Below are 27,421 nucleotides of genomic sequence, written 5' to 3'. Positions count from 1 at the left end.
GGGCATAAAATATCAAATTCGAAGCGGCATGTGGACACGAACGGTTTGGAAGACTTCTTGAGCTGATGCTTCAAACGTTCAACCCGTTCAAACCACAAGTCGTCCACAAGCCACGACGCTCGTAAACATTTCCCGGCTACCTTTGCTTCTCTCTTCGGGTCTTTTGCTAGTTGTATTTAACGGTCTAGCTTCTATTACAACTCCTGCTAGCTGTAGCTGTGTTGTACGTAATTTCTGCGGCTCAAACCACCTGAACACTCTCTCGGCGAAACGGAGATTCATGTAAAACCGAACGAACTTCACCGTTGGACAAATTGGTCTGCAAAAACCAGGCCACACATACACACACACGGACAGTTGGGAATTGCAACAAGGCATGAGGGCCGTCCAATCGCCCCAAACTGCCGTCATCTGTCAACCGCAACCGCTGGTGTACTGGAAGCTATCCTACCTAAGCCACCTGATAATCTTCAGTGAAAGTTGTTTGCTCTGCCACCGTGGTGGAGTTGGCGGCAGTGATCGCTGTCAACATGCAAATCCATTCAACTTTGAGTGTGTTACAGCGAGTCACAGTTGTGGTGGCTAGTTTCAGAACAAAACGCATCCAACGCTTCAAAAGCAGAGCGGTGAGGAACGCCGTTTGGGGAAGAGTTCCGGTTATCAATAATGCTGCCATTTCCGTCTTTTTTGTGGCATCAATAATAGCGTTTGCCGCCGGTACCTCCCATCTCAAGTCCACCGATAGATGTCGCTACCTACCAAAGTTGTTCGAGAGGTACTGACTCATAAATAATTTATTGCGCTCTCGGTCGGCGATCGTTCTCGGTCACTAATTGCTACCGTGGTGTGATTCGCTTCGGTTCCACGGCCCAAACGGTTCTTGTTGGTGCACGCGCTGTCAATGAACTTCTCTGCCTCGTATCTAGCCTCCTCTTGTTGCGTATGTTTCGGGGTTATGCTCACTCGTCTATCGCTGGTGGTCAGATTAAAACGCCCGTTCGTTGTACGTTGTTCCAAAGCCACCAGAAGTTCTTGGAACGTGGACGGGAGGGAGCACAAGCCTTCGGAATGGTTAAACAGTTGACAGCAGGCTCATGTTGCGCCCAGCAGGAGACATATGCTGCTGTGTTTATGGATGCAGTGTCAGAATGTGCAACAGCTGTCCGTTTATTATTGTCCACATTTTTTCTGGTAACACTAGAAGCCTCTCCCCAAGAGGCTTGGGATGATGGAGTCCCAGTCCCAGAGAGATGAGGTGTCTGGGTAGTCTCGGTACGCCCACCGACCGGACCGGCTCGACACCGAAAACAAAAACCCGTTCCCTGATCTCGATTCCATGTCCTCCCCCGTAAGAAGAGGCGAACTCATTTAATATTCTACCATCGCACGCAAAACACGCCATCGTGTCGTGCGGCACTGCGATGCACCTCCAGCGCTCGAGTTGCATGCCTGGAACTGGACCAAACCGGTGCTTCGGGGCCAGAATTAGCAATCTCTGCCGCTCGCAGCTCCCAGCTTACCCAGGGAATCATTTAGGCCCTCCTTGAGAGCTAAACTCCGGTAGCGAAAACATTTCGCCAAGACATGCCCCTTCAACGCTGCTTCCCGTCAAGAAATCCCGTTAATGGGTCAAATTTATCACACCTTTTTTTTACACCACCCGCCATCCAGAGTGCGTTCCCGGGATGTTGTGTGTGCGTGCACCTAACCAGGCCCTAGAAGGAAGATTAAGCTTCCATCATCGAGGTGGACGCCAACCTGAGTACGGACGGTTTGGAAGCTCAATCTGCAATAGCATCTAATTTAATTATGCAAATGTCTGCCGCTGGTGCCACTGCCAATCGCGATGATGCTAATGACAGGGCTACAGCTGCGTAGGCAACGGTCCCGGTACACAGGCGCGGACACCCATCGAAGGTCGGCCGTTTGCTTTCAAACACACGCGCACTCACAAAGGGAACCACCGACCCGATAAGCTTCAGTGCGCCTGATCGCCCATAATCGGGCGCATTTGCATAACCAAACGTATCTCGTTGTGGACCGCGTCCATTTCATTTTCGATATCAATTTGTTTTAAGCGATGAGCCCTACTTTCACTTCAACACGAGACGAGCGGACATGATTGACTTTTCGGACGTATCCCAAATTTCCCAAGGAGACACCTTCTAGCAGTCAAGCTTTAACACCTTTCCTCTTTTCGTTCCGTTTCTCCTTACAGACAACTTCCGGTGCCGTACGCGAAGGCGGGCGTTAATGGCGGCACAGCGATACCACTGCCGGCGACCGTGCTGGTCACGAGACGATGTCCACCGGACAAAGTGCGTCCACTGCCACCGACACCGAACCAACAGACGGGTAAGCCTTCCAGCCTTCCGTTCCGATGCTCAACTGATGATGGTGGATGGTGGATGATCCAACTGGCCAACTTCAGCCCAAAGAAGCGTTCCTTCCAAGGAGCATTCCTTCCACAAGGCTATGAGTTTACTGTTAATTAGTTTTCCACCTCCCTAACGGCTAGAGTGCTTCCCCCATTATGGTTGACGATAAGCAGCCGGATGATAAAACTTTAAACTCAAACAGGATTTTGAAGTACTTCCACTTTTGGCTTAATGTCCCTTCATTTAGACCAACGAATTCTGAATTGTTTCCCAGATCCCAATTTGCTGGAGAAGAACAATGGCCAAAAAGGACTAACGATTTGCATTTATCATCCGAACTGTAAATCAAAACGATAGTTTGGAGGACGTTGTCCTTGCGTAAATTGATAGAATAATTAAGTACCCCGGAATATCCCCAATTTCTTCCTGGATTTCTTCTCCGAAACTTCTCCAGAAGACAAACAAAGGCGAGCTTTGTTGTTTTAGATGACTTTGAGGATATCCAGGTATCCCCAATAATTTCTTCGTTTGCACTTTAAATTAAATCCCCCGTAACACCCCCTTACTGCAATGGTTGATTGCATTCCCGACGCCATTATTGCGTACTGATTAGAGTTTGAAATTTACATACGGTATCACATTATTTACACATACCGGTATCGTTATGACAGCCCAACTGAAGGGCTTCTGCATCTGCACCAAAAAACTCTCCAAATGGGGGAACGCCGTTTCTCCGTAAACGGCAATTAAAATGAAATTCGATTAAAGTTCATCGTTTATCTGTGTGTACACCGAAAACAGTACTCAAAGCGTACCCCATTGTGGATCGTTTTGCTTTTCGCTTCGGAAATAAAAGTCTCACCAAAGTCCAATTAGAGTGCAGCTCGTCCACATACGGCATGTTTAATCTCCTATAAATTAATTATAAACAAGTTCCTGGTGGCTTTCTGGGCGATCCTTGCAATTCTAGGCTGCTACTGCATGCCACAGAAGGTCACCACCACCATTGATGTGCTTCGGGAGCCACTCGATAGCTAGTTTTACCGCAAAAGATAAACTTTATCCTGCTGCTGCTGGTGCTGCTGCTACCAATCCCGGTAGCGTACTACTCAGTACGACTCCTATCTAAACCTTTAGCCCATATGAAGCTGTTGGAGCGCTGGTCTCTCTGGAGCGACCCCTTGCGGCAGACGGCAGTATCGCCAGCATTTCAAGCATTAAGCTTAATAATAAATTATCATGGCAGCACACCAACTCCTCGGGTCTTGTGGAATTAGGTGTAGTATCACGCTCTCCGGCACCGCTACACCGCTCAAATGTTTTCAGTGCTCCTGGGGGACTCGTAGTAACAGAATCGAAAGCTGGCTGTAACGACCACCACCAGCTCAGGACTCGGTGTGACTTGGATCTCGTACCTCACCCGGGTACGAAGGTGTGATACCCATTTCTCATTATTTGTAGATTTTAAATTCATGTCCTCCCGCGCTCCACACCATCATCTTCAGTGTCAGTGTCACATTGCTATACCGCCGATAAGCTCTCCACAGCACAAGGCACAAAATGGCTTGCGTTGGAATTAAAAATTCATTCACTATCTCGCTTCTTTTCACCAGGATTGCATGGCGGGTTGCAGAAGCATACGCTTGGTACTGCCGGTGGCATCAGTACACCCTCCGACGGCAATAGCTGCCCTGGGAGCCCGCAGCATCACAACGGCACGGCGATAATCACACAAATCCCGAAGGGAAACAATAGGTAAGCGATCGCACCACCATTGACCGGCCGGCAGAAAAGACGACAGAAACCACAAGATGGAGGCAAACAAATACAAGATCCAAACCAAACCACACACACACACAACCCGCGGGAATAAGTGGGAGTTCCATTTTTACGCCCCAAAACCAATGTTTTGTGGTTTACTGGAAAATAGCACCGCGAAAGTATGAGAGTGATGGAAGGCCAGACGGCTCGTTCTCGTTTGCTATGCCTTTCCGTTCACCCGTGTCGTGCCATTGTTTTTGGCCATTTTTCATGGATGGTCGCGCACGGATTCGCGGGCGGAAAAAAAACAAAGTTTTTGCTGCTTATCGCAGGTGAACGACTTACCGCGGGAAATATTTTCCCCCAAGTAACGGATTGTCGAAAAGGTTAAAACACACTCGAGAGGAATAGTTTGAGTTTGTGCAGAGAATTGCATAAATTTAGGCGTATACAAAGTTTAATTTGCATACCTAAGGATGAACATATTTTTGCTACTAAATAACGCCTAAAACTATACAATTTGCTCACCAAAATCGGTATTTTCGTTTCCAAAAAGTTAGATTAATTTAAAATTGAGTAAAATAAATTGAGTTGCGAAGAATATTGTGTTTTTTTTAAGTCTCAGTAAAAACGGAGAATGTGCTTAATTATTGCAAACCGCCTTTTCTCGTGAACAGAAAAAACCTTTGGGGAATTGCATAACTCCAGGAGAAATTCAATAAATCCAAATCAAACTAAAAATATGTTTCATTCCAAATTTGACATAACTCTCATCATATTATTAATTTCAAATTCAGGAGCAAAAGTTAACGAAACGTCTACTAACAAACGCCCAAAACTATGCAATTTTCATAACAAAGCTACCTTGTTGCGGTATTTTACCTGGGAACACGGTGGAAGAATAAATTCTCATCACAAAGCCAACTGCTTACGATGGGGATGCTGGTTTTGAAAGGAAGAAAAGTTCTTTTCAGAAAAACCCCACAGCTTGTCTCGCAGTTTTGCATCGCCTGGTGAAAGAGAACACTGTGCTGTGCTAGTTCTGTCCATTGACTAACGTACATTAACCTCTCGATCCAGCATTAAGAGGATTTGTCTCGATAGTTCTGGGCTCAGCCTCACGACACCAATTTTAATTATGAATTCATTTTTCCTCTTATCCCTCTTAGCGACACTTGAAGTTATGTTTTATGTTAGCAGCCATTTAAAGAAAACACTTATCACGCAAATCGGAAGAGTTGTAATCAACATCGATACAAATTGTGTGATGTAGTTTCAATAAAAACGGACTCCCTGTATTTTTTGTTGTTGCTCTCAAGAGATGTTTTTGCAAATAAAAATTGACACGCACCAATTTATGCCGTTCGAATCGAATCCTCACCACGCACCCGTACATGGGCAAAGTCGAAATTTTCGGTGGAATTGTCGGCGACGACGCCCAGCGGGATACAGCCAATCGGACATGAACAAGAATTAACACTTACTTGTGCCGTAAATCAAAAGCCTCCCCATAACCAAAACAAGTCTTCAGGAAAGCCAGCCCACGGATGTGTTACGCATGGGAAGAGCACATAACATAAAAAAATCCGAAACCGCTGGCAGGATTGAATTTAACCGTTCGAACCAAAGTTTGGATATCGAGCGGTTGTTGGCAGGCGTGCAAATAAATCAAAAGCCGAAATTCGAAGGACGTGCGTGAAAGTCCTTCGTACGTTGGGTATTACGCACCAAATGCTGTCAATTACCACTGTCAGATCCCTGCAGGAGATGTGGCGGTCCTGGGAAGGAATTGTTGCCAGATTCCCTTCCTCCACCACAGTATGGGGCGTACCAGCGATCCTTTCGTTTTGTTGTGTTTAATGTCAGTAAGAGTTTTTTTTCTTGGGGGGAAAATGCAGACATTCTTGTGTGTCGATAAAGTGTTTGGTATTATTGTTTTGCAGTGTTCACACTTCCCTTGCGTTGTTGGGAGTTTTAAATGCTTGACTTTTAATTTATTTTCAATTTGTGACTCACACCTCTTCTTTCTCTCTCTCTGTCCCCTCACAGCCTACGCCTTCCACAGGCGACGAACTGCAAAATTCCTGCCAGCCCGTACTCGGCCTCCAACACGCTGCAGCACAACAACCATCATCACAACAATAACAACAACACCATCACGCTGATTCCGAATGGTAACGTGACGAACATTCCCACCAATCCGGCCCAGCAGCAGCAACCCCAGCACCAGAAGCACTCGATGCTGGACAAGTTCAAGCTGTTCAACAGCAAGGAAAAGCAGGACCGATCCGCCCAAAAGTCCCAAATTTCCAAGCGCACCAGTTCGAGCAGTGGATTCTCGTCCGCCCGCAGCGAACGAAGCGATTCCAGCCTAAGCCTGGACAATGGACACCACCAGGGATCGATGCAACCGACGGTCACCCCATCGTCTGCCATACCCGGCGCAAAGATCAAAGAGTCCGGCCTGAAGAAGCTTGACTCGAGCGCCTCCAAATCCTCGCCATCGTCCACCCTCGCCGGTAAATCGTCCACCAAACTCATATCGTCCAAATCAAGCTCGAAAGAGTCGGCCAAAGCGGCGGCCAAGGCTGAGAAACAACGGCAGCTGGATCCGGCGGCAGCCGCACCGCAAACGCACATTCCGCTCGCACCGCAGAAGGCGCAGAAAATTCCGATGGCGACAACCGTGACGACGAACTCGCTGGCGACGGCGGCCGGTGCGTCGGCGATGGCACCGAAGGTGCAAGATTCGTCCCGTCTGAAACTGGGCTCCGTGGGCCGAAAACTGGATGCCAAATCGGAAAGTAAAACTAGTTTGCACCAGCAGCCGCAGCTGATGGCCGTGCCACAGTCCCCGAAAACGATGGTGTGTCCCCAGCAGCAGCAGCAGCAGCAGCAACAGATGCAACAGCAGTCAGCAGTTGGCACCGGTATTCCGAAACCGATGGCCGCAATCAAGGGAACGAGCAAACCGTCGCAGCAGCTGCTCACACCGACCGGTGGCGCAACTGGCAAGGAGGAACTAACCGTGTGCAAACCGGCCACTGTCGGGGCGATCGTACAGCCGCAGATCCCGAACAACAACAACGCCAACGGCCAAGCGATCAGTGTTAGTGGTAACAACAACACCATGATGGGTCAGCTTCTTCAGCAGCAGCAGCAGCAGCAGCAACACCAACAGCTGATGGCGAATGGCGCCAGTAACGGCGGTATGTCCGACAGTATGCACTCGAACTCCACGCAGGGTGCGTCGATGGGTCAGCACTCTACCAACTCGAGCGAAACGTCCAGTGTGGTCGCCTACCGACCCAGCTCGGAGTCCGGTTCGGAACAGCTGCTTCAATCTCCGCAGAAGCTACATCCCGGCAATGGAGCTTCAGGACCACTCGTGTACGGTGGACAGCCGGATGTAAACCTCAACAACGGCAGTAACAACGGCAGCAGCAGTCCCGGTCACGTCTTCCACAATGGTAACGGCAATCTGCATCATAGTAGCAACAACAACCACAACTCCAACACCGCCAACAACAACAACAACCTCAACAAGTTCCACACCGTACCGACGAAGATGCTCAACTGCTCCAGTCCGGTGGCCGGCAATCAGACGACGATCTACGAGCAGGAGGAAAAACAAATCACCGTGCTTCCGATGCGTCCGCTACTTCGCGGATACAACAGCCATGTGACGCTACCGACCCGCGGTACTCGTGGCCATCATCCACACCATCCGCACGTTCACCACCACCATCAGCTGATGGCGGCAGATTACTGTGAGGACTTTGGCGGCCCTGGTGGCGGTTACTGTAGTGATGGTGACGCACTGCGAAAGATCCCGGCCCGCTACTCGGACAACATCGACAATGGGTACCTGTCGGAGGGTGGTGGTGGAGGGGGCGGAGGTGCCAGCATCCTGACAAGTGCAGGCCGTCAGCAGCACGCATCGTACATCAGCTCCCTGAGGGCACGCACCCAACTGCCGACGACCATCGAGGAACGGTGAGTAAACGTCATGGTCATGCCTCGGCATAACGTTGTCGGATTAGACATTTCGGACAGTTTTTTTTTTTTTTTGTGGGAGATTATCGGAAGATCGGTACGCGGCGACATGCCGTTGACAGGCGCTCGGTGCCCTGTTTTTCGGTTCAGATTAATAGTGAGCATTCTTCCTGGTGAGATAAAGCCGACAGTGTGAAACCGAACACTGTCAGGTTAGTCGGGTACTCCCACAACACCCTATTTGTTCGTCCTAATCACGTTCGTCCTGGAACCGTGGAATTTGGAGTGAGTAAGAGATATGAGACGTTAGTGTTTCGGGATAAACTATCCCCGCAAAAGGGCGTCCAACATTAGTCGACCAAATCCGGAAATAATTGAACGCGCTTCGCCTCGTAATGTGATCTCGCAAGCTTCACACAAGTGGCCGTGGTGGAGTTGTTTTCCCATCCTGAAGGACCCTTTTCATATTACGTGTGTGTGTGTGTGAGGTTGGGTTCTAAAGGAAGTTATCGTTTGTGTGTGCGGTTTAATGTGGTTTAATTTTCTCATCGCGTACTCGAGTTCTTGGCGTGTGTGAGTGGAGCCGTTTTTAGTGGCAATTAAAAGACTTATGCTGAGCCTTCGGGAGGGAGTTAAAGTGTAATTCACAGTGTCCTGTATTTTAGACCGTATATGCAGGGTTATTCGCCTCTTGAAGTAATTAATTTACTTGCACATTCAGTTTAATCTGTTCTCCATGGAAAGTGGAGGGAAAAGACCGACAAAAACCAAGTGTGCTGTTGTGCGTCTATCGCACGGGATCGATGCGGGAAACTCCGATGAGCAAAGCATGAAGCATTCCTCTCAATGTTTTAGGAACGCCACTTTGTCTACGAGGGTGACGTACTCGTGGCCTTTTTTCGGGTTAAACCAACCTCGTCTATGTCGATCCCTTTCTATGTTTTATTTAATTCACAACACTCAACGCAGCTTCAAACGATGCTTTCACACAACCCTGGTCTGGTCGCATAACTCATAATTATGCTTCCAGCTCTCGAAGTCCGTGGTGCACGTTCGAGGGAGCGAATGTACATTAAAAAGCGGGCCAAATGGAAATCCATAAACCCACAGGAAAGCGACCGTATAAAGAAGACTCGTCCACCGTCTGAATAGCGTCGACGATGAGTAACGATTCATTGTTACGAGCGGATCACAATCGAACCGAATCATCGTGCATCTTCGCACATAGGAAATGCTCCTTTCCTCCGCACCATCCTTATCAACTCCATTTTCCCCCCGAAAAGGAAAATCGAGGACATCCAGCGAACGGATGGAGCAAATTAAATTACTCTCCTTTAATGATGTAATATTGTGTGCACTTCTTGGCGCATACGAGGTGGTCCGCCGCACGTGGTCGAGTGTTTTTGCGTTCCCAGTGGACAATCATTTTTTGGGGGCGAATGAACATATTTTTAGCTAGACTTTGCAAATGGACCTGCTGGTGACCTACAATACCTCGGTTTGGTCGTCTAATTCGCCGAAGCATCCGCTTGTGGTCATTTCCCGCACCGAAGGAAGCATATCCTGGCCGGCATTATGTCGATGTGATATAAATATCGTTCGCTTACCGTTGCATCCTTGCCGATAGAAGCGTCCTGCTGTGGGGCAAGGATGCTTGCTCGGCTTGTACCTTTTAGCGTTGCAGCGAAGGAAAAAAATGACGAGATCGAAAAGGGGTGAAATGAAAGGTTACGATGATAAATAGTGCGGTATCGATGGTGCCGAAAAGGAAATTTAATAAAAAACGACGTAAAAAAAAGGAAAGGAAGTCGAAAGATAAAAACAAGGGAATATAGTGTATCGAAGAAAACTCGCCCGAGGGGAGACCTAGACATTGACTCTCCGGTAGACGGGAACTTAAGAAGGGAAGTTTATTGGATTTTTTTTTATTCGCACACCACCACACCACTGACAGCTTGTGCTGGAAAGGTTTCGTTCCGGTGAGGGTGCATTTGTTCTGTTTTGGGCCGGATTTAATGTGACCTGATCGAAGGAATCCAAACATTCCACCGGGAATCCAAACAAGGCATATTACGATGGCCTAATAGGAAGCAACAGGGATGAAACAAATTATTTGTTGACAGCTGTCAATTTGTAAGGTTTTTTGCTTTGTAGAAAACATGTTATTTTTAACAAATATCCCTATAACTACACGACACAAAAAGGTTCGTCCTTATAACATCTTCGAATAATACGCCTAAAAGTATGCAATCTATTGGATTTTTAATCTACCATAGTAAATAGAAGTTTGTTCGGTCCTGTAGACTTGTGGTTGGCAAAATTCTTGAAAGAAAGAAGTTGTTTTGGATTTTATAGTAAAAATATTTAATATAATATTTCATAAAAGTAGTACAAAATAGTAATCTCTAGATTAGAGAGAATTTTTGCATACTTTTAGGCGTTACAAAAAAATCCTGCTACTATATTAACAAGAGTAGCACGCTTGTGTCCAATCAGCCGTTACAAATTAATTAAATTCAGTTGGAAAGTTCATTTTCGAAGAAAACAGAACACAAAAACTAAGCTTATCTAAATCCACCAATTATTTCGTTTATAATAATGGGTTGCAATTAATATTCATGCAAATAAGTCACGCGCTCACCAAACAGTTTTCTATTCCAATCTCTCATTAAAGGCGTCTAATTGTGCATTTTTAATCACTTTTAATCACAGTCCCAGACATCTAATGCCTTCCAGGATCACTCAAACCGCTATCTCGAAGACGCATTTTCTCCTAAGCACACCCAACAGTAGCTTAGGGGCAAATTAATTGAAATTATATTCCATCCTTGCGTATTGAATATTTTTAGAACGCAGAGAACCATCTCGAGGCGAGAACTATCTCCATCAGATTTTCGTTTTATCCTTTGTGTTTTATCTCAACACCAACTCGTGGCGCAAGGATGTGTCTCAGAGTCCTTCTCCCTGGCTGCGATAAAACACCCAACAGGTGGTCTTTCCTAACGGCTGGCGGGCTGTCTGTCTCGTCAGACTGTTATCGTTCGAGGGTTTTTATTTTTTCCAAGACAGACACGGCAACACGGCCCACTAGTGCACCGGATCCGGATATTACGATACCGAGACAAAGTTTGCCTTTTATCCCGGTGTCCGGAGTTTTGCACGACACGTCGGGTGTGCGACGGTTTATCAAAGCGATCGAAAAACTTTCTTCCTCTGTCCCGGCCATGGGCGAGCAAACGCATCATCACCGCCGTCACACACTTCCCGTGCTGGATGCATTATTCACACGCTTGCTCATCCGGCATCAGAGCATCAGGACAGCAATTGTTGGTCCATGTAGAAGCAGAATAACAGAATGGCTTCCAGTGTCGCTTGACGATGTCGACTTGCGTTGTGTGAGGCACGCTCCGGAAGTGCAGTCGAGGCAAGAGACTTGAGGGGTTAAAAATCCTCCCGAATATCCCGAAACATCCTGGATATCGTGTTCCTGGCTTGTGTTTCTCCATGATGTTTTATTTTAAAGTGCACCTTTATGTGGCGAGAATGAAATGCGCCAGAATGTGTTCGGTGGGAATGCTTCCAAGCTCAGGAATTATCGGTTTAAGTTCCTTCGAAGGATTGAAGTTATAATGTTATTCATGGAAAAAGGCACTCCGTCGACTATCGATACAGCAGCTTTCGGTACAAAAATATTTCAACAATTTTATCGATATTATTATCGGCACGCCAGTGCGGGTCGCGTCTGTCTGGGAAGTTTGATGGATTTTTGTATACACAAAACGCAACATAAAAGGTCTACATTGTCTGAAGCCCTTCTAGCACCCGATGGCAAGGGATGGAACACAGTACCATGTTGCGTAAATTACACCAGGGGAGAGAGACTCTTGGCTGCTGTTCGCCTCTAAAGAGCATTATTAGCACCAACCACGGTACGGTCGCTCTTTATGAATCGCACACGCAAAACCCATTCCCTCCCAAAACTTTGGTCCCGTCCTTTTTGAGGACACGAATTTTTGTTAGGGGGACGCGAAGTTTCTCTGCCGGGTGTAAACTCGGCGTGAAGAAAGCTATTTTTCCATCGCACGTGTACACAGTCACGGAGTCCGTGGACGGTAGCAATTGACGGGTCCGGCCAGAGGCCATAAGTCCTGCAACTCTCTCTCTCCCTCCTTCAGTAGCAGCAGGTAGTCAGGCCCATCACCGTGGGACATTATGTGCATTGTTTGCTGTCGAATCTTTTAATATCCGACTGGGAGCGATTCCATATTTTCTGGGTGCTTTATTTAAAAGGATCGAGACGATATTCGCTCGGCATCGGGTGCCAGATTTTCGGCCGGCAATGCACGCGTCCAGGGGCAAATTGTGCGCCACTAAGCACCGGGAAGAATATTTGCAATCCCGGATGTACCTTCTTTCCCAGGAGGGATTTGATATGGTTGTAAATCATTTTCCGATTTGTCTGCAACGCTCACGATGCCATAAGCGTGATAGAGAGAGAGAGAGTGAGGGAGAGAGAGATGATATGGAAGATCCATTAGTAGACTTCCTTTACTCGGGGTGTCATTATCTTTAACGACTACTGTTGGTTGGTGAGATAAGAGACGTTTACGTACTCCCGGGAGGTTTAAGGAAATTATGAACCGTGTCTCAACACGGTGATTTGGATCACCTAATCAGGGAAGGATATGTGGATCCTGAAGTCATAATTCAACAATTGTTGTGTATTGTTTTCCAGCTGATTTTTCGTTGTTATTTATTAGGCTTTCAACTTCGTAGATATTTCAACTTGTACTTTTTTATAATTTTTTCGATACAAATTATTATTCATAACTTATGTTAATTTTTGACTGTTTTTAAATATTTTCTACACCTTATTTTGAATCATCAACGATTTCTTGACGAAGCTACTCGAAAGCTTTCAGCCCGGACCTATTCGAGCAGATTTCGATCAGTTTGCTGTGCTTCTCGAAAGCGTCTCATGTTCGCGGTTGTTGTCTCGGCTGACTAATGATTCGAGCAGAATGTGTTCGGTTTTTGTACAACATAATATTCGAGCTCGAATCGAGCGGATAATGGTCGTGGAAAAGCAACCACGAATTAATTTGTATTTATTTCAAAATTTTCCATTAAGTAATTACTGTCACAAAATCACGTTCTTCACAATTTTATTTCGTTCCACTCTTCGTCGAAACACAAACAATACTGATACCTTATCTTATGTTTGGTAGCCACCAAACACCAACGCAAACGAACGGAAAGCTCCTACCGACCCGCGGGATATCATTAAGGGGTTTTTCGTAATTTATCAAAGCCATTTATCACACCAACACCGAACAACCAAAGGCGACCTTTCGCTATCCGTAATTCATTTGCTCCGTGCCTAAATTAGTCACCGGGACCTTCAAGAAGTGTGTTGCTTGCTGCTGGAATGGTTTGTTTCGTATAAAAAAATGCACACTCCGGTCCTCCCTTCAATACGCCTGAATGTAGGCAATAAATTAAAATTCAATTTCTGGGACATCTTGCACAAAACACGCTTCAATAAGGGATGTATAGCTGTAGCTAACTTTGCTCAAACATTCTCGGGATGCTTGCTACCGTGAGAGTTCACCAATGCACAACAATTTTCGTGCGACCGTTCGGAACCCTGCTCGAACCGGCTGGCGAACATCTTGACCGTACTGGCTGCGGAGATGTTGTGGTTTTATCTATCACACTCCACCACTGGAGTGCTGGACGATTCAGTTGTGTCGGGAAATTGAAACATCTGGTTTTTGAGGTTATGTGCCACACCGCATCAACACACTGGGAGCGTGTTTCTCGCACCGTCCCGAGATTGGGTGTAATTCTTGCCCGGAGGGTGGTAAATATTTTATCAAAATACAAGACTCACCAATCGACCACCCGTTTCGGGGAGTCCCGTTTGATGTTTGCCTTACCGGAAGCGTTACAATTTCGACAAGGATAAGCGATAAGACTAGGAGGAAGTAATGCGTTTTTCCTTTGAGATTCTTCTTTTTCCGACCGTGTCCAAAACCCATCGGCATACAACCATTGTGAGTATCTAACCTTACCCTTGGGATGCAGTGATAGGACGTGTAAGCGGGAGTAGTTGGAAGAAAATTGTAAGTTACGACGGCCGTCCGCCATTTGGACAGTTGGGGTGGATGTGGAAATTGATGCTTCTACTTAACAGTCAGCACTGAGTTCCGTTGCAGGGTGTCGTCTGCTGATGCTACATTGTGTAGACACTGGAATCTGTTATAAATGAAGGGATGTTCCTTGTCGCCGATGCGCAGGAAGCAAAATGGTACAGGAAGTGTTTCTGTATGAAGTGTCAGCAGCTAATTCTGAGATTGTCTCCTCTTTCCTTCGCAGTCCTTTCTTGTACTCTGATTATATTTCACAAATGCTTCATAAATAGAGCAGAATATTTGAAAATATTTACTATTCCAAGCTCTTTTGGACCTTGAAAGAGATGAGAAGAGTCTGAAATAAATAATCTAACTAGATTATTTAATATCTCATAAGCAATACTCCCGACTCCCCCTAAAAGTATGCAATCCGAATGCCAATGCTTCCTTATTACATTTCCGCCACATCTTTCAACAAGGACATCCTCAATAGCAAGCAATATCATCAATATTCCCTACAACCACAATCATAAAGGCCAATCCCAGCACGAAGCTGATCAACCAAGGAAATGCTCATCCATTTATTAATTCAACTCCATTGCAACTCATGACCGCGAAAAATCTCGACCATAATTGCAATCCTTGCCTCAAGTGTGTGTGCGTGTGTGTGTGTGTGTGTGTGTGTATGTGTGCTGCTGCCATATCAAACCACCACAAGACGGCAACTAACCGTTCCTAACCACAAGGGCGACCAACCAAACCAAAAGCCCCGCATCACCGACGAAGGGCAATCAAATCAAATTAATTAAATTGTCTCCTGCTTGGTCTTGCAAGTTTCTGCAAGCAACCGGGCAGTCGCCACGTGCTTGTTGGCTGGTCCCGTTGCTGGTCAAAATATTGGTCCCATCATCGGAAACTTCAACCATTTCCAATACGCTGTCAACTGTCAGCAATCCATTGGAGAGACTTTCCAAGCGGAAGGTACGCGATGGATCATCGCCAGTCTGTCTGGGTGGGGATTCTTCAGCAAATAACCGGGGACATGCCTTTCTTCCTACACGATCGCTTATCGGCGCACCAGATTTTGCACAATCGACGTTTGTGTAGAGTAGTCTCTTTTTACGACCACGACTTGTCTGTGAGTGGTCCTGGGATGCTTCCTGGTGATTTCAAATTCGGATGTCCGTCTTACCAAGAGTACGTTACATTGTGTGCTCCATTTGTTTCCTTATATTCCCACGAGAAGTTCGTTGGCGACGACGATGACACACACACACAGTGTTGTCCCCATTTTATCAGTTCCCTTGTACTCGTCTGTTGTTGTTGTTGTGGTGTAGTCGTTTCCTTCTGTTGCCCTTGCCAACATGGGTTTCGGGTGCTTTCTTCGTCGTCGCCGGCTGTCAAAGTTGTGCAGAGCCGATGAGTCATAACATCCTCTATCTCTTTTGCTTGTAGTTTTTCCGTGTAGTACAGGGTGTGTGTGCGCTGTCTAAACGGAAGGGATCGGTTGCTTGTGATATCGAAATTGAAACGAAGGGGCCAGGACACGTTCTCACTGGGAGGCTCGGGCGTCGGAAGTTTTCCTACAACCGGCGCACACACACGCACACACACACGAGACACTCTTCTAACCAGACACATGGCACGGGTGAACCCTCCACGGACGGTTTCGGCCATCATCTGTTCTGCAGACACACGATACACACCCAAATTGAGAGTGAGAGCCGGGAGCAAGCGGCACTCAAAATGCTCTTGGGTGGGTTTTGTGAGCGAATTGGCATTTGTTTTGGGTTGTTGAAAAAATAGTGCTGGACTGCTATTGGATTAGCATGGTTCTGCTGGAATTATTCAAATTATTTGCTTCTATAGTAGGGGTGCGCCTAAAGGTATGCAATGTTGTGCTAATTTTTAGTAACCTTGCTATCTACCTGTGCGGAAGATTAACCCATGTATCCAAAACATTTTTTAAGTATTGTGATAGTCATATTTGGAAATTATCGAGTTTTTATCGATTATTAATTAACTCTAAGAAACTTTTTATCGATAACAACAATTTCAAATCATTCTTCTAAAACCGATTATGAGGTATGGGACGTAAACCTGGAACCTAGGACTTATAATCATAAGTTAATTGTAGAGTTAAAAACTACAAACAGAAATAATTAAACAGGTTCTTTTGCTAAACATTGCTCAAATTAAATGTTTCGAGACTCATACATACTTCAACTTAAACTGAGTTGAAAAAAAAACTCCAAAAAATAAATTTTAAGGCTTATTGCATTCTTTGATAAATTTACCACTCTTTTAGGCTAGGGGAATAAATTCCTACCACAAAACTTTCCATCTATCCCAACGCTTCGAACAACTGTTCCGATGAGTTCCGGTGAGTGGCGACAGAAACCGTCACCCATACACGGTCGATACGCCATTCGCGTATCGGTGCAGCGGTGGGAAGGTTTTTCACCGTTTGGGTGCGTGTTTTCCCATTGTGTTGTGGCGAGCGCGCACGCGGTCACTCGTTCCGTACGCTCGGCTAGCATCAGCAGAAGCAGCAGGAGCAAACCGACAGGACCTTTGCGTGAGTGTGAATCGGTCCGTCGGTCCTGCAGCAAGTGGCAGTGGCAGTGTCAAGCACCAACCTGTTTCAGCAGCCGGCCGTGAAGGTTTCCTTCTTTTATTTTCTTCTAGAGTGTGGTTGGGTTAGCAGTGAGACGAGTAAGGAAGCAAATCAAGTGAAAAGGTTCAACCTAACTTGGCCTGTTTCGTAGTTTTGTGAAAGAATTCTTTACGACACAAAATTGGCCAACTGCCAACAACCACCGGTTGTGGTGGCTCCGGAGGCTCTACTACCTCCTAGCTAGTGTGAGTGCAAACGTGTGTGTGTGTGTGTCTACTATTCACTCATGTGAAGCGACATGTGTGTGTGTGTGCACCGGTTGAGAGCCAGCATCGATGCATCCGGCATTTTCCAGCAACCAACCACCGAAACAATTAGAGCAAGGAATAATTCGCTAGCAGAAGGAAAGGAGCAAACAAAAAATCGTACGACCACAACCCTATTTTTCTACCAGTTTGGGAAAGGTTCTCTCACTCAGTTTTGTTCCCGTACGAGTGAAAAGCCATTCGCCGTCGTGCTCGGTCTGGAAATGCAACCCCTCCCGGCAAAAAAAAGGATCGAATGCGAGTGCAACTCGTAGTGCACAAGTGCATTGGCAGGAAAGCATAAGGTGAAGAAGTGACGGTGTGCAGTTTGAGGTGCAATTTTGACCGACAAAAGCAAAAATGCTGTACAATGGCAAAATCAAGTGTGCTGTGTAAATAGTAGGGGTTGTTTGATTTCCTGTTTGAAGCAGTGAAGGACCCTCCCCCCTGGCTGGCACCAGTGGGGACCCCTCTAATAGTTGCTTCTGTGCATAATATTTATTTTATTTTAGTTTTCCACTGTTACCGGAAATGCATTTCGCTGCTAGTGTAAGTGTTGCGAGAGTTACGGAGAAGAGTCTATAAGCTCAGTTGCCCGATGAAACATAGTGAAACAAATTTTAGAATCCTTCACGGCAGCTACACCGTAGCTCGACTTGGCTTGCCTTAAATTTGTGCTGTGCTGCTCTTCTTCGTCTGTTTATCACCCCCAATGGGACCATTCGGTTTCGTCCTTCCGGATAAAAACCATCGGTACAGTTCACCATAAAACACGCCCCGAAAGAACCCCTACAGGAGGCTAGCGAATTAAAGTGCGATAGCTCCATCCAGCTAGCAGCCTCACGACCTCGCCTGGCAAGCATCGAAGACGCAACGCAAAAGTTTGAAGGGTATGTCCTGATAGGGAACAAATCGTCACGAACCGCTAAAGGCAAGGCCACACAACTGTTAAGTGAAAAACAAAGTAAAAGAAGCAATACATCGAATGGTACTTGGATGGTTGCTCCTTATTTGGGTAGAATTGGGAATGGTTTCGGATGGGAAAAACGCGAGAAGGAACATTTTTGCTCGAAAGTCGACGTTTTCGGGCGCCGGAATTGAATTATGGCTTTGTTTTGTTGCTCGTAAACCAAACGCTCGACTCGCCCCATTCCGCTCTTTTTTTTTTTGCTGCATGCCGCGTTGTCCTGTTTTACCCGGAAATGAAATCTATCCCACCATGCGCGACGATTCATGTTTCCATATCTTGCCATCCGAATCTCGCAAAGAAGGAAGGGGTGGCGAAAGACGACGCTGAGTTCCGTGGGTTGTGTGAGTTCAGCGAGCAGTTTTTCTTGGAACAGAACATGAACGGGCGAATGGCCGTAGCGAAGAAATTGGAAACTCTATTCAGGCTGAAATCGATTCTGAAGAATATTATTATCAATTTTTATGATTGCTGATAGTATGCCTTTTGTGAATGGAGAGTTTCGGCTAACAAGGGCTTACAAAGCTGCTAACAAGCACGTAATAAGAGAATAAAGGCAAGCAATTTGTTAGTGTTTCTAGGCGCTATGCAATGTGGGCAATACAAGGAGAAGCGCCTAAAAGTATGCAATTTTTAAAGAAATCGTTTTTCAAGCTAATTTCCTTCAATTAAAATTGTTTTCCAGCAGCAAATGGCCGCGCACTGTTCCCATTTATTAACAATATCGCCATTTTTCTTGCTAATGAGCAAGCAGTGACTGTAGTTGCAATGCTTTCCTGCCCTAAGTAGCGGGATTAAATCATTCCGCTTAATCCTTACAACGTTTACGTAACGTACGTCCACTTAACCCAAAACCGGGTGGCAAACTGGTGGCAAACAAAACCGCAGGGGAAAGTTTTTCCACCGAATACTGTTCCCATTTTAATTGCAGCGCACTTCACGCGGTCTCACAAAACACTTGCTGCCCAGGGTGTCCTACCTAAACTGAACGTGGCGTTTTTGAGTGTAAGTTTTCCTTCCTTGGCTCTCACTTTTTCACACAGACAAGGAGCTAAGTATTGCAAGCGGATCCCTTTTTTTGCTTCTTCTTCTCGGGATCCTTATTAGTGCTGCCGTGAGTCAGCAAGGACCGTAAATGCAAGCGGTGTTGTTTTGTAAATTATGCTATGTAAATAAGATTGGTGTATGGCGTAGTAACCCAACGAGCTAGCCGGCAAGACCCAGGTGTTTGGTGTCTGGCAGACGGAAGCTTCACCAACGTCACCTTCACACTACGAACAATATGTGAGCGTGTGTATGCTGAAGAAAAGGACTTGACTTGGTAGGAGTAAATTTATTTAAATTCGTAGAAAAAAGAAATACCTTTCTCTCACACAACAAAACAACTCCGCTAGGTGTGAACAAATTCGTGGCAAACGATGAAATTCCGGTAAGATACATCGTTTACCAGGTGGCTCAGGGATGTATTCCAACCCATCGTTACCATCGAATCAAATTTAAAGCTTTCTTTTTGTCGAAAAGAATCGCTTAAAAAAAAGGGAGCAAAATTTATGTAGCGTGCCTTTTCTCAAGCTATATTTCTTCGTAATTGTGGGGCAGCTTCATAATGCGCACTCTGTAGCTCCGTACATCTGACACGAGCGACTTGGCACGGTTTAAATATTGAGCAATGTTTTACTGCCCTGGCTAAACGCTGCACGCCAATCCAATCGGGGGCTCTTTTATGTCGCTGGATGGTTTTGTATGTGGAAAGCTACCCATAAAGCAGGGAGCTAACGGGTGAATAAGTGTATTTCTTTTGAAATAATCAGAGAGAAATATATCACATAATTCTTTCTTCGGTAAGCAATACGGCCAGGCCGTTCTTTATGAATAAAAAAAAAAAATCTTTCTTCGGTATTGAAATGGGTTTTCCATTCCGTTCTGAGGTTTTTGAGTGTTTTAAAGAGCGATTTTTCATGAGAATAACAAAAATAGGAGGCATTTGTCATGCGGTTTGCATAACTTCAGACACTTTAGGGTTAACATTTTATTGCTTTTCCACTTACTTCGCGAACAAACTTTACATATTTTTTTTATGAGTTTAAATTAGATATGGAATTTGCAAAAAGGATTTCATCGTTTAAATCGCATTTACGTGCGCATTGCATACTTTTAGGCAAAAATATTAGAACAGCGTAAGAGCTATGCAATTCTTAGCTTATATTTTTAAACGAAAAATTTGAATCAAAAACTTATTTTTAAACTTAATGTATTTTTTACTGGCTGCCCTCACAGTTCATCCTTCCTGGAACAGCTTTGGTGGAACTTATCTAAAGCCATCATGGATTTGGCCGGTCAGTAGCGAGCCGGGATCATAAAACTCTCAACCACGGTCGTAAAGCGATCCGGCGCAACAACAAAAAAGGCACCCTTTCGCCTTAATCCTTTGGCCAACCGCAAACCGGATCGCCTCTTCCCACACGGCTGTTGCTCAGAGAGCTGATCCGCACCATGAAAGTCAAATTATTCCCTTTTTCGCCCAGAACCGGCTGGAATAGTAACAGCGGACCTAGTTCGTACGGTGGGTCGTTACCCTTTTACATCGTTCGCATCCTTTCCATCAATCGAACTTCAATAAACGAAATCTGTTGTGGCAAGGATGGGGAAAACCCCGGTGGGCCACCGATTACTACCTGTGAGGACCTTCTAAAGCATCCCAAACACTCTCGCTGTGGGGGAAAAAGAAAAAAAAGGGGTTGGAGAATACTTTCCCATGCGTTTGATCCTCACGGTTGGCCTATTTTTATCCTTGCTCACTCCAAAGGGTTTTACGAGGAGGGTGGATCCATGATACGTTTCCGGAAACAGCTCATCTCCTTCACTTTATGGCGGCATAGAGAATGGCTGACTCGAATTTAATTCCTGTTGATTATCCTATCAGATCGTGCCTTTACAGTCATGGTGTTATCTAATCTCTTGGAAAGTAATATGCGAATTTATGCTGCTAAGTGACCTCGAATATCTTATACTGTGGACGAGGACATGTCTGGAATATTCCATCAAAAAGCATAAAACGTATGATTTGCATTCCGAAAAAAACGTCATTCCACTAGATGATTTATGTCCCATTTGCCAGTACGCACTTTATCTAGGTGTTGCATACTTAATCGCCTCTCGCCTTATCTGGGTTTATACGGCTACGGCCGTAGCCTTGCCGACAGGTGCGAAGCAGAGCCGACACACGCAGGATCGATTAATTACGGCAAATTTCACAGTCGGCAAATAGGGCTAGGTAACACACACACTCCAGTCCACATTCACATCCTTTCGCATGATTTATGGAACGCGTGAACGGATTATTGAATTATCCGGCCGGTGACTGGATGGCGCATGCAGTTGGCCATGCTGATGCAGGATAATGCTTCGCAAATGCATATGATTTATGATGCCGTCCGATGACCACCAGCCTATCGTTAATTGGATTTAACCACACTTTACGCCCGACACCGGCCGTCTTTTCTCCGACCGGTGGTAGGTCGCTTCCTTCTGCGTGACAAACAACTGATCCCGGATTGAACGCTGTTCTTTCTGTCTGATTGTCCTTCATCCCGTTTCGTTCTCGCTAACCAATAAAAAAGAGCTGTGTATGCATTTCATTTGCATTTCAAATTATCACAAACAACCGCAACAACTCTTTCTGTTCCTCGTACTCATCCCACAAAAAAATCCCCCCCATAGTTATCGATAAAGCGATATTATTGCATCATGAGGAAGTTTCATTTTTCGTTTTCCCAACAAACAAAAAAATACGCCACAAGTGGTGATGAGTATATCGATTACTGCACAGCTTTGGTGTTGTTTTATTTTCGGAAGCCACCGGTGAGGTGAGCACCAAAATCGATTTGTTGGATCGCTGTTGGATGCGAGATGATTTTGCCTTTTTTTATCGATATTTGTCCTTATGAGATTATCACTCTATCCCGCTGGCTGTGTGTTGGCGTTTCCCCGTATTGGAGATTGGGTTGAAACATCATCATTGTGGGCTTTTATTTGTTCTTTCTCCTCGCTGACCATTATAAAAAGGCTAAACCACTTTAATTTTACTACCCCGAAGGCAATCGTGCTCAATCCCATTCACTAAAACTCATCGCTTACAATGAAACACCTCGTACGGAATTAAATTGAGAGGAACCGTGCGCAACCCAACAGCTACAGCATTTTAATAGCATTTCGACGACAGCATTCAGCTACTCTAGTGCAAACCCTGCCCACCATCTCTGCTGGACAGATCGTTAAAAAAGGAGGAGAAAAAAACCGCCCGATTCAATCAATTTTACTGCTCGGATTCCATTTTTTTCTCCTATCAGAATCACGGGTTTTATCGGACCGCTAGAGCGCGTATGGTTTCCGTTTTAAAGTTGAGTCTTGTAAAAAGGGAATTATAAAAGTGATCCCATCCCTTAGTTGCCCGTAGTCGCAATCAAATCACACAGGAACGTTATTGGATTGGCCTTCGTCATTGTCTTGCGTTTTGACGAGAGACAGTTCCGTGGTCCTCGATATTTAGAAGTGTAAGGAATGGGTATTTGAGCAAGTTAGTAGCAAGAAGCATAGGATAAAATAATGAAATTAGGGTCTGTTTTGAAAACAGTTGCTTTAAAACGTGTAAGAGTTCGCCTGAAGGTATGCCATCCGCAATCGAAGCAGTGATTTTGACGAGCAATTATTTTGTAAATTACATTTTATTTCTTACAATACACCTCTTATTAAAAAAAAAATACTCACTAAAACTAAGAAAAATACTGTGCGCCTGAAGGTATGCAAATTGTGAGCAAAAGTTTAGTTTTAATCTTCCGGTAACAAAAATTAGTGTTTTTTATTGTTTTATACAATATTTGTTACTGAATTTCAAGAATTTAACTAAGAACCCAATGATACCCGCATGTTTCTGTCAAAGAAATTGATTTCAGTGTCTCCGGTACTGTCCTACCTTTCACAAAAACTTTGTTGCTTCTCCAAAAACGAAAAGAAAAATGAACCGTAATCCACAAATTGCTCTGTTGAAATTTACATTCCGCCGCTTGGCAACTTCTGCACTTCGCACAAAGCAGAAGCACATCCAGCATACACTTTTAAAAAACAGCGAATAATAAAAACCGACACTTAACACTTGCAAAAACCACTTCAACTCAACCTTCGAAGCACTGGGAAACGAAAGCGGGATGACAGTTGGGTCGGCCAGCACTTAAGTGTGGCGTGATGAGCGAAATAAATTGGTCGAATCAAAGACCCGCATCGTCTTATTTTGCGTTTTTCCACAACTCCTTGACCTTCGTGGTGTGCGATGTGTAGCAGCAAAATAAATAGTACAAATCACAACTGAGTCCTAGCGGCAAGAAAATTGCTTTACCAATTGCGCACAAAAATGGAAGCCGCTACTTGTAGCGTCCTCGGTGGGGAAATTGTAAGAAAAATCTTCGAACCACTTTGCTGAAAAAACATTTCGTGTGCAGGCAGGTCATGCAGCCAGCCGTAATGCACTTTATCGACCGGTTTGCTGCCGGCATGAGTAGCCACTTGAGAGTAGCGCTCGCCGACATCTTCTCGAGGAAACATTTCAATTCCAATGATTCTTTGCAATCGGAGTGGACTTTTGGAGAGAAAGAGAGAGAGAGAGAGAAAGAGAGAGAGAGAGCGACACAAGACCGTGTAATCTAAATTATTTCCAACCTAATTGGAACCAATTCCATTCGGGACCGGTCTGATTCCATTGAGGATTGGGGTCTTGAGCTCAGAAGAGTGTGAGAGAGAAAGAGAAAAAATAGAGCTTCAAAAATTAAAAACGGAATGTAAAACCCCGTGCAGCCCTACCAATTCAAGGAACCACCGTTAGTGATAAGACATAGCTGGAAGACTGACGGGCACGACCATGCGTCTCCATTAATTTCAATTAAGACATCGCCGTCTTCTGTCTCCCCGTTCTGTCAGCGGTCACCGACGAACGAAGACGCGAACGCGACTCACTTGTCACGCGGATGACTAATTAAGGGAATTGCTCAAACGCTAGCGGTAGGTCAATATTTACCCCCGTCGCGCGTAACTAGCCCATTTTCATCATCTAGCCGCAAAAGAAACCCGACGAAGGCGCAAGCGTCTTTTGTTGTGGTTTTTGAAGGATTATCCGCATTAATAAATTCGTTCCAACCCGTTCTTGCCTTTTCGCTTGACAAAGCGAGCTCACGTGGAAGTAATGTTATTGCGGTTGGATATAAATAAGAGACCAGTAGACGCCTGGCACAAGCCTTTTTTTGTGTTGCCGTGTCTACGGCTTGGGTGAGTTACTGGTTGTGTTCTGACCGAGTTATACGCCAATCCTGACCTAGGCTAACAGAAAGGTTCTTCTTTTTTGTGCATTTTATATTCAAGACATGCTTTTGACATTATACAAGCAAACTATTGGGGTATTTTTAGGCTAGAATAAAAAAAAAAAGAAATATTTGCTTTGCTTATTGCATATTTTATGGTGTTTCTTTTCTATAATTATTCTAAATATTCTGAACTAAACATTTCTCACCGTTTCGACGTATCCTAGGCAAAGGCAACCCCGTTCAAAGTCAAGTTGATTTTGCAATTAAAAGCAGATCATTTGCTTTTCCCACCTCATAATGCATGCAAATCGCATACGATGACAATCAAGACAATCTCTTTCATTTGCAAAACGATCGCTCTCTACCGATTCCTTGTTTACCGATGTAAATCGCACTGATTAATATTCCACCACATTCAATGACGGAGCTGTCGTACGGATCCGGCGAGAAACATCCGTCCGTCTTAGTGGCTTGGTGTCGTTTTAAAATCCTCGGTTTTCAACGTCAAGCAACGACACTTCTCAAGCACTCACAAACTGTGCAAATAGTACGGTCGTGCGGGTCGTACGGGATGGTAAAAAGGGTTTTAAATATTCATTAGTGAAAAACATCGCTAGTATCGATCGCTGCTGGCGTCTTCAAACGGGCGGATGTTGCAAAGTCGGAACAGTCTCAAAGGACTATTGGACTTTTTCTTCATTATTATTTAGAGCTTTTATTTGTGATTCTACGTTGTACGTTGTACGTTGTTACGTTGTACTGTTTTTGAAACAATTGTCATAAAAGTTGCTACTGTTAAAGCATAGCATAGCAAAATAAAATTATCCAATAATTTTATTATGCTATATTTAATTTATTTTTAGAATATAATAAGTTTATGATGAGTTACGATAAATTATGGAAACTTTTATCAATTTCCTGACTTTAAATAAAAAAACGGCAGAGCACGAGAACCAATCAATGTCCTTCATAAACCCCATGGTGCATGTAATGCGGGTTGCATACCTTTCGGCGTATTTGTTCTGCAGCGCAGGCAAAGTTGTTCTAAATCGTTTGCTTTATTTTGTTAGCGATATTAATACTCAATGTTATTGCTTTCTTGTAATATTCCACTAAATCTAACCCTAAATTCGACATGCATTTCAAAACATCATTATTATTGCTGAAACATTGTTCCTCCCAGCGAATCCAAACATTGTTCTCCAACATCGCGTGGAGTAAGCTCACGTGGCACTTTCACATCCTTCCCGAAAACCCATTAAATATGATATCTAACGAGCCAAGCTTGCCGTTTTGATGTGCCAAATGTCCAGCACACGCTCGACACACGGGGATGTTTATCGCATGCAAACACATCGACACAACACAATGTCCACAAAGCTCGCGCTGTGGTGCATGGTCCGGTGGGAAAATTAAATTAAGCTTTATCAAGGAAAACAACATCCCACCCGGGCATGGTGGTAGGTTGCACTGACGGAATGGGCAGCATAAATTTCTCACCAGCTAGCAACATCGTCCGACCGCCGGTAGGCACCCGCGACTTGATAGGATTTATCAAAAGCGAGACGTCGCGCACTTGGGCCTCGAGGTTTAATAAACGGCCGTACATAGCAAACAGAGCTGGCAACTTGTGCCTGCCGGCCACAGTTTCAAGTAGTGTTGATATGCAAAACAACCACGGCGGTCTGGGCGTACAGAGCCATACGTGAAACTACCAAAACAGAGCCTCACGGTACACGGTAGAGAAGACTTATGGCTGTCCATACAGGACATCCGGGGTTCCGGCCCATTTGCTGGATGTTTAATTATTTCGCAATGATAATTCACTTTCTGCAGATATCGTTTATAACGCTTCTCGTGAAGCCCGTTCTCAAGTGCAGCGAAGTGTGCATATAACTAATATGTGATTTTTTCTCCCTCTCTTCTCTCTCTCACTCTTTTGTTCCTCCAGATGTCGTAGCAGCCGTGGCGATCATCTGGACAGTGTGGGAACGAACCCACCTGCAATGGAGCACTCACATGTCAACGGCAAGAGCGCACGTCACAGCAGCGGCAGTTCGGTCGGGCCGAACGGGCGCGAATACTGGGGCAAGCTGCCGGAACCATCGCCCATCGGGCACGGCAGCAACGGTGGCACCAACAGCCAGCACAGCTCCCAACCGCCCAGTCCGACCTCCTCCCGCAAGGACAAGACCGGCTCTAGTCCGGGTCAGTCGCGCCGTAGCACACCATCTTCGAAGGGAAGCTCGAGCCGGTCCAAGGCGGCCGGTGGTGTCCCGCAGAGCTTTGGATATATTAAACGAACGAACGGTGGCTCCAGCATGCCGGGATTAGATCCACATCAGCAGCAACAGCAGCAGCAGCAGCAGCAACAGGGACAAAATCTGCTTACCGGTGGACGAACGGCTCACGTTTCGGCTGTGCCAAGATCCAGCAAGCTGAAGGTATCCGGCGGCACACAGACGACTACCGCTGACTTCCAAGCTAGTAAGTCCCCTTCCTCACCAGACACTAGCAAGTCCTCGGGACCACCATCACTAACGCCCATCTCCCTCTCGCTCTGTATCGGTTTCATTTTAGAAGTCCAGCAACATCCGCAGTATCGCAGCTTCTCGCTGACAGGACCCGGTGCCGCTCAGCTTAGCCAGTCGGTGAAAGAAAGGTTTGGCTCCGGAACGCACAGTTTACCTAAGCCCGGTCTAGATATGCATGTCTTCCAACATAGGTTTGTGTTCCCGGTTGCGCTAACACCACTCGAAACGGCTAACCACGCTCCACCAAACACTAACTCCCCAACACTAACCATTTTGTTTTGTTTCTTTCATGTATCATTCTCTCTCCCTCTCTCTCTCTCTAACACGTCCTTACGACTCTTGATGACTTCCGAACGGTCTCTGTGTGGTGTTTTGTTCC

The 27,421-nt window shown here is 45.5% G+C and overlaps 1 protein-coding gene across 12 annotated transcripts in view; it reads left to right on the top strand.

Moving 5' to 3' along the window:
- LOC118510785 (protein sickie) overlaps positions 1-27,421 on the top strand; it is a 292,680-nt gene that overhangs the window by 187,357 nt on the left and 77,902 nt on the right. For 9 of the 12 annotated variants that reach the window (XM_036053071.1, XM_036053070.1, XM_036053073.1 and 6 more), the window contains 5 exons: positions 2,219-2,355; positions 3,992-4,133; positions 6,189-8,135; positions 26,460-26,995; positions 27,089-27,233. In XM_036053071.1, the coding sequence (XP_035908964.1) occupies positions 2,219-2,355; positions 3,992-4,133; positions 6,189-8,135; positions 26,460-26,995; positions 27,089-27,233 (2,907 nt within the window). Of the gene's footprint in view, positions 1-2,218; positions 2,356-3,991; positions 4,134-6,188; positions 8,136-16,788; positions 16,933-17,703; positions 18,082-26,459; positions 26,996-27,088; positions 27,234-27,421 lie in introns of those variants that run through there. The other 3 variants (XM_036053072.1, XM_036053074.1, XM_036053082.1) reach the window with 2 other exon arrangements.

The sequence above is a fragment of the Anopheles stephensi genome, chromosome 3 (genome assembly GCF_013141755.1).
Source record: "Anopheles stephensi strain Indian chromosome 3, UCI_ANSTEP_V1.0, whole genome shotgun sequence".
Lineage (NCBI taxonomy): Eukaryota > Metazoa > Arthropoda > Insecta > Diptera > Culicidae > Anopheles > Anopheles stephensi.
This window is presented reverse-complemented; position numbering and strand designations above follow the sequence as displayed.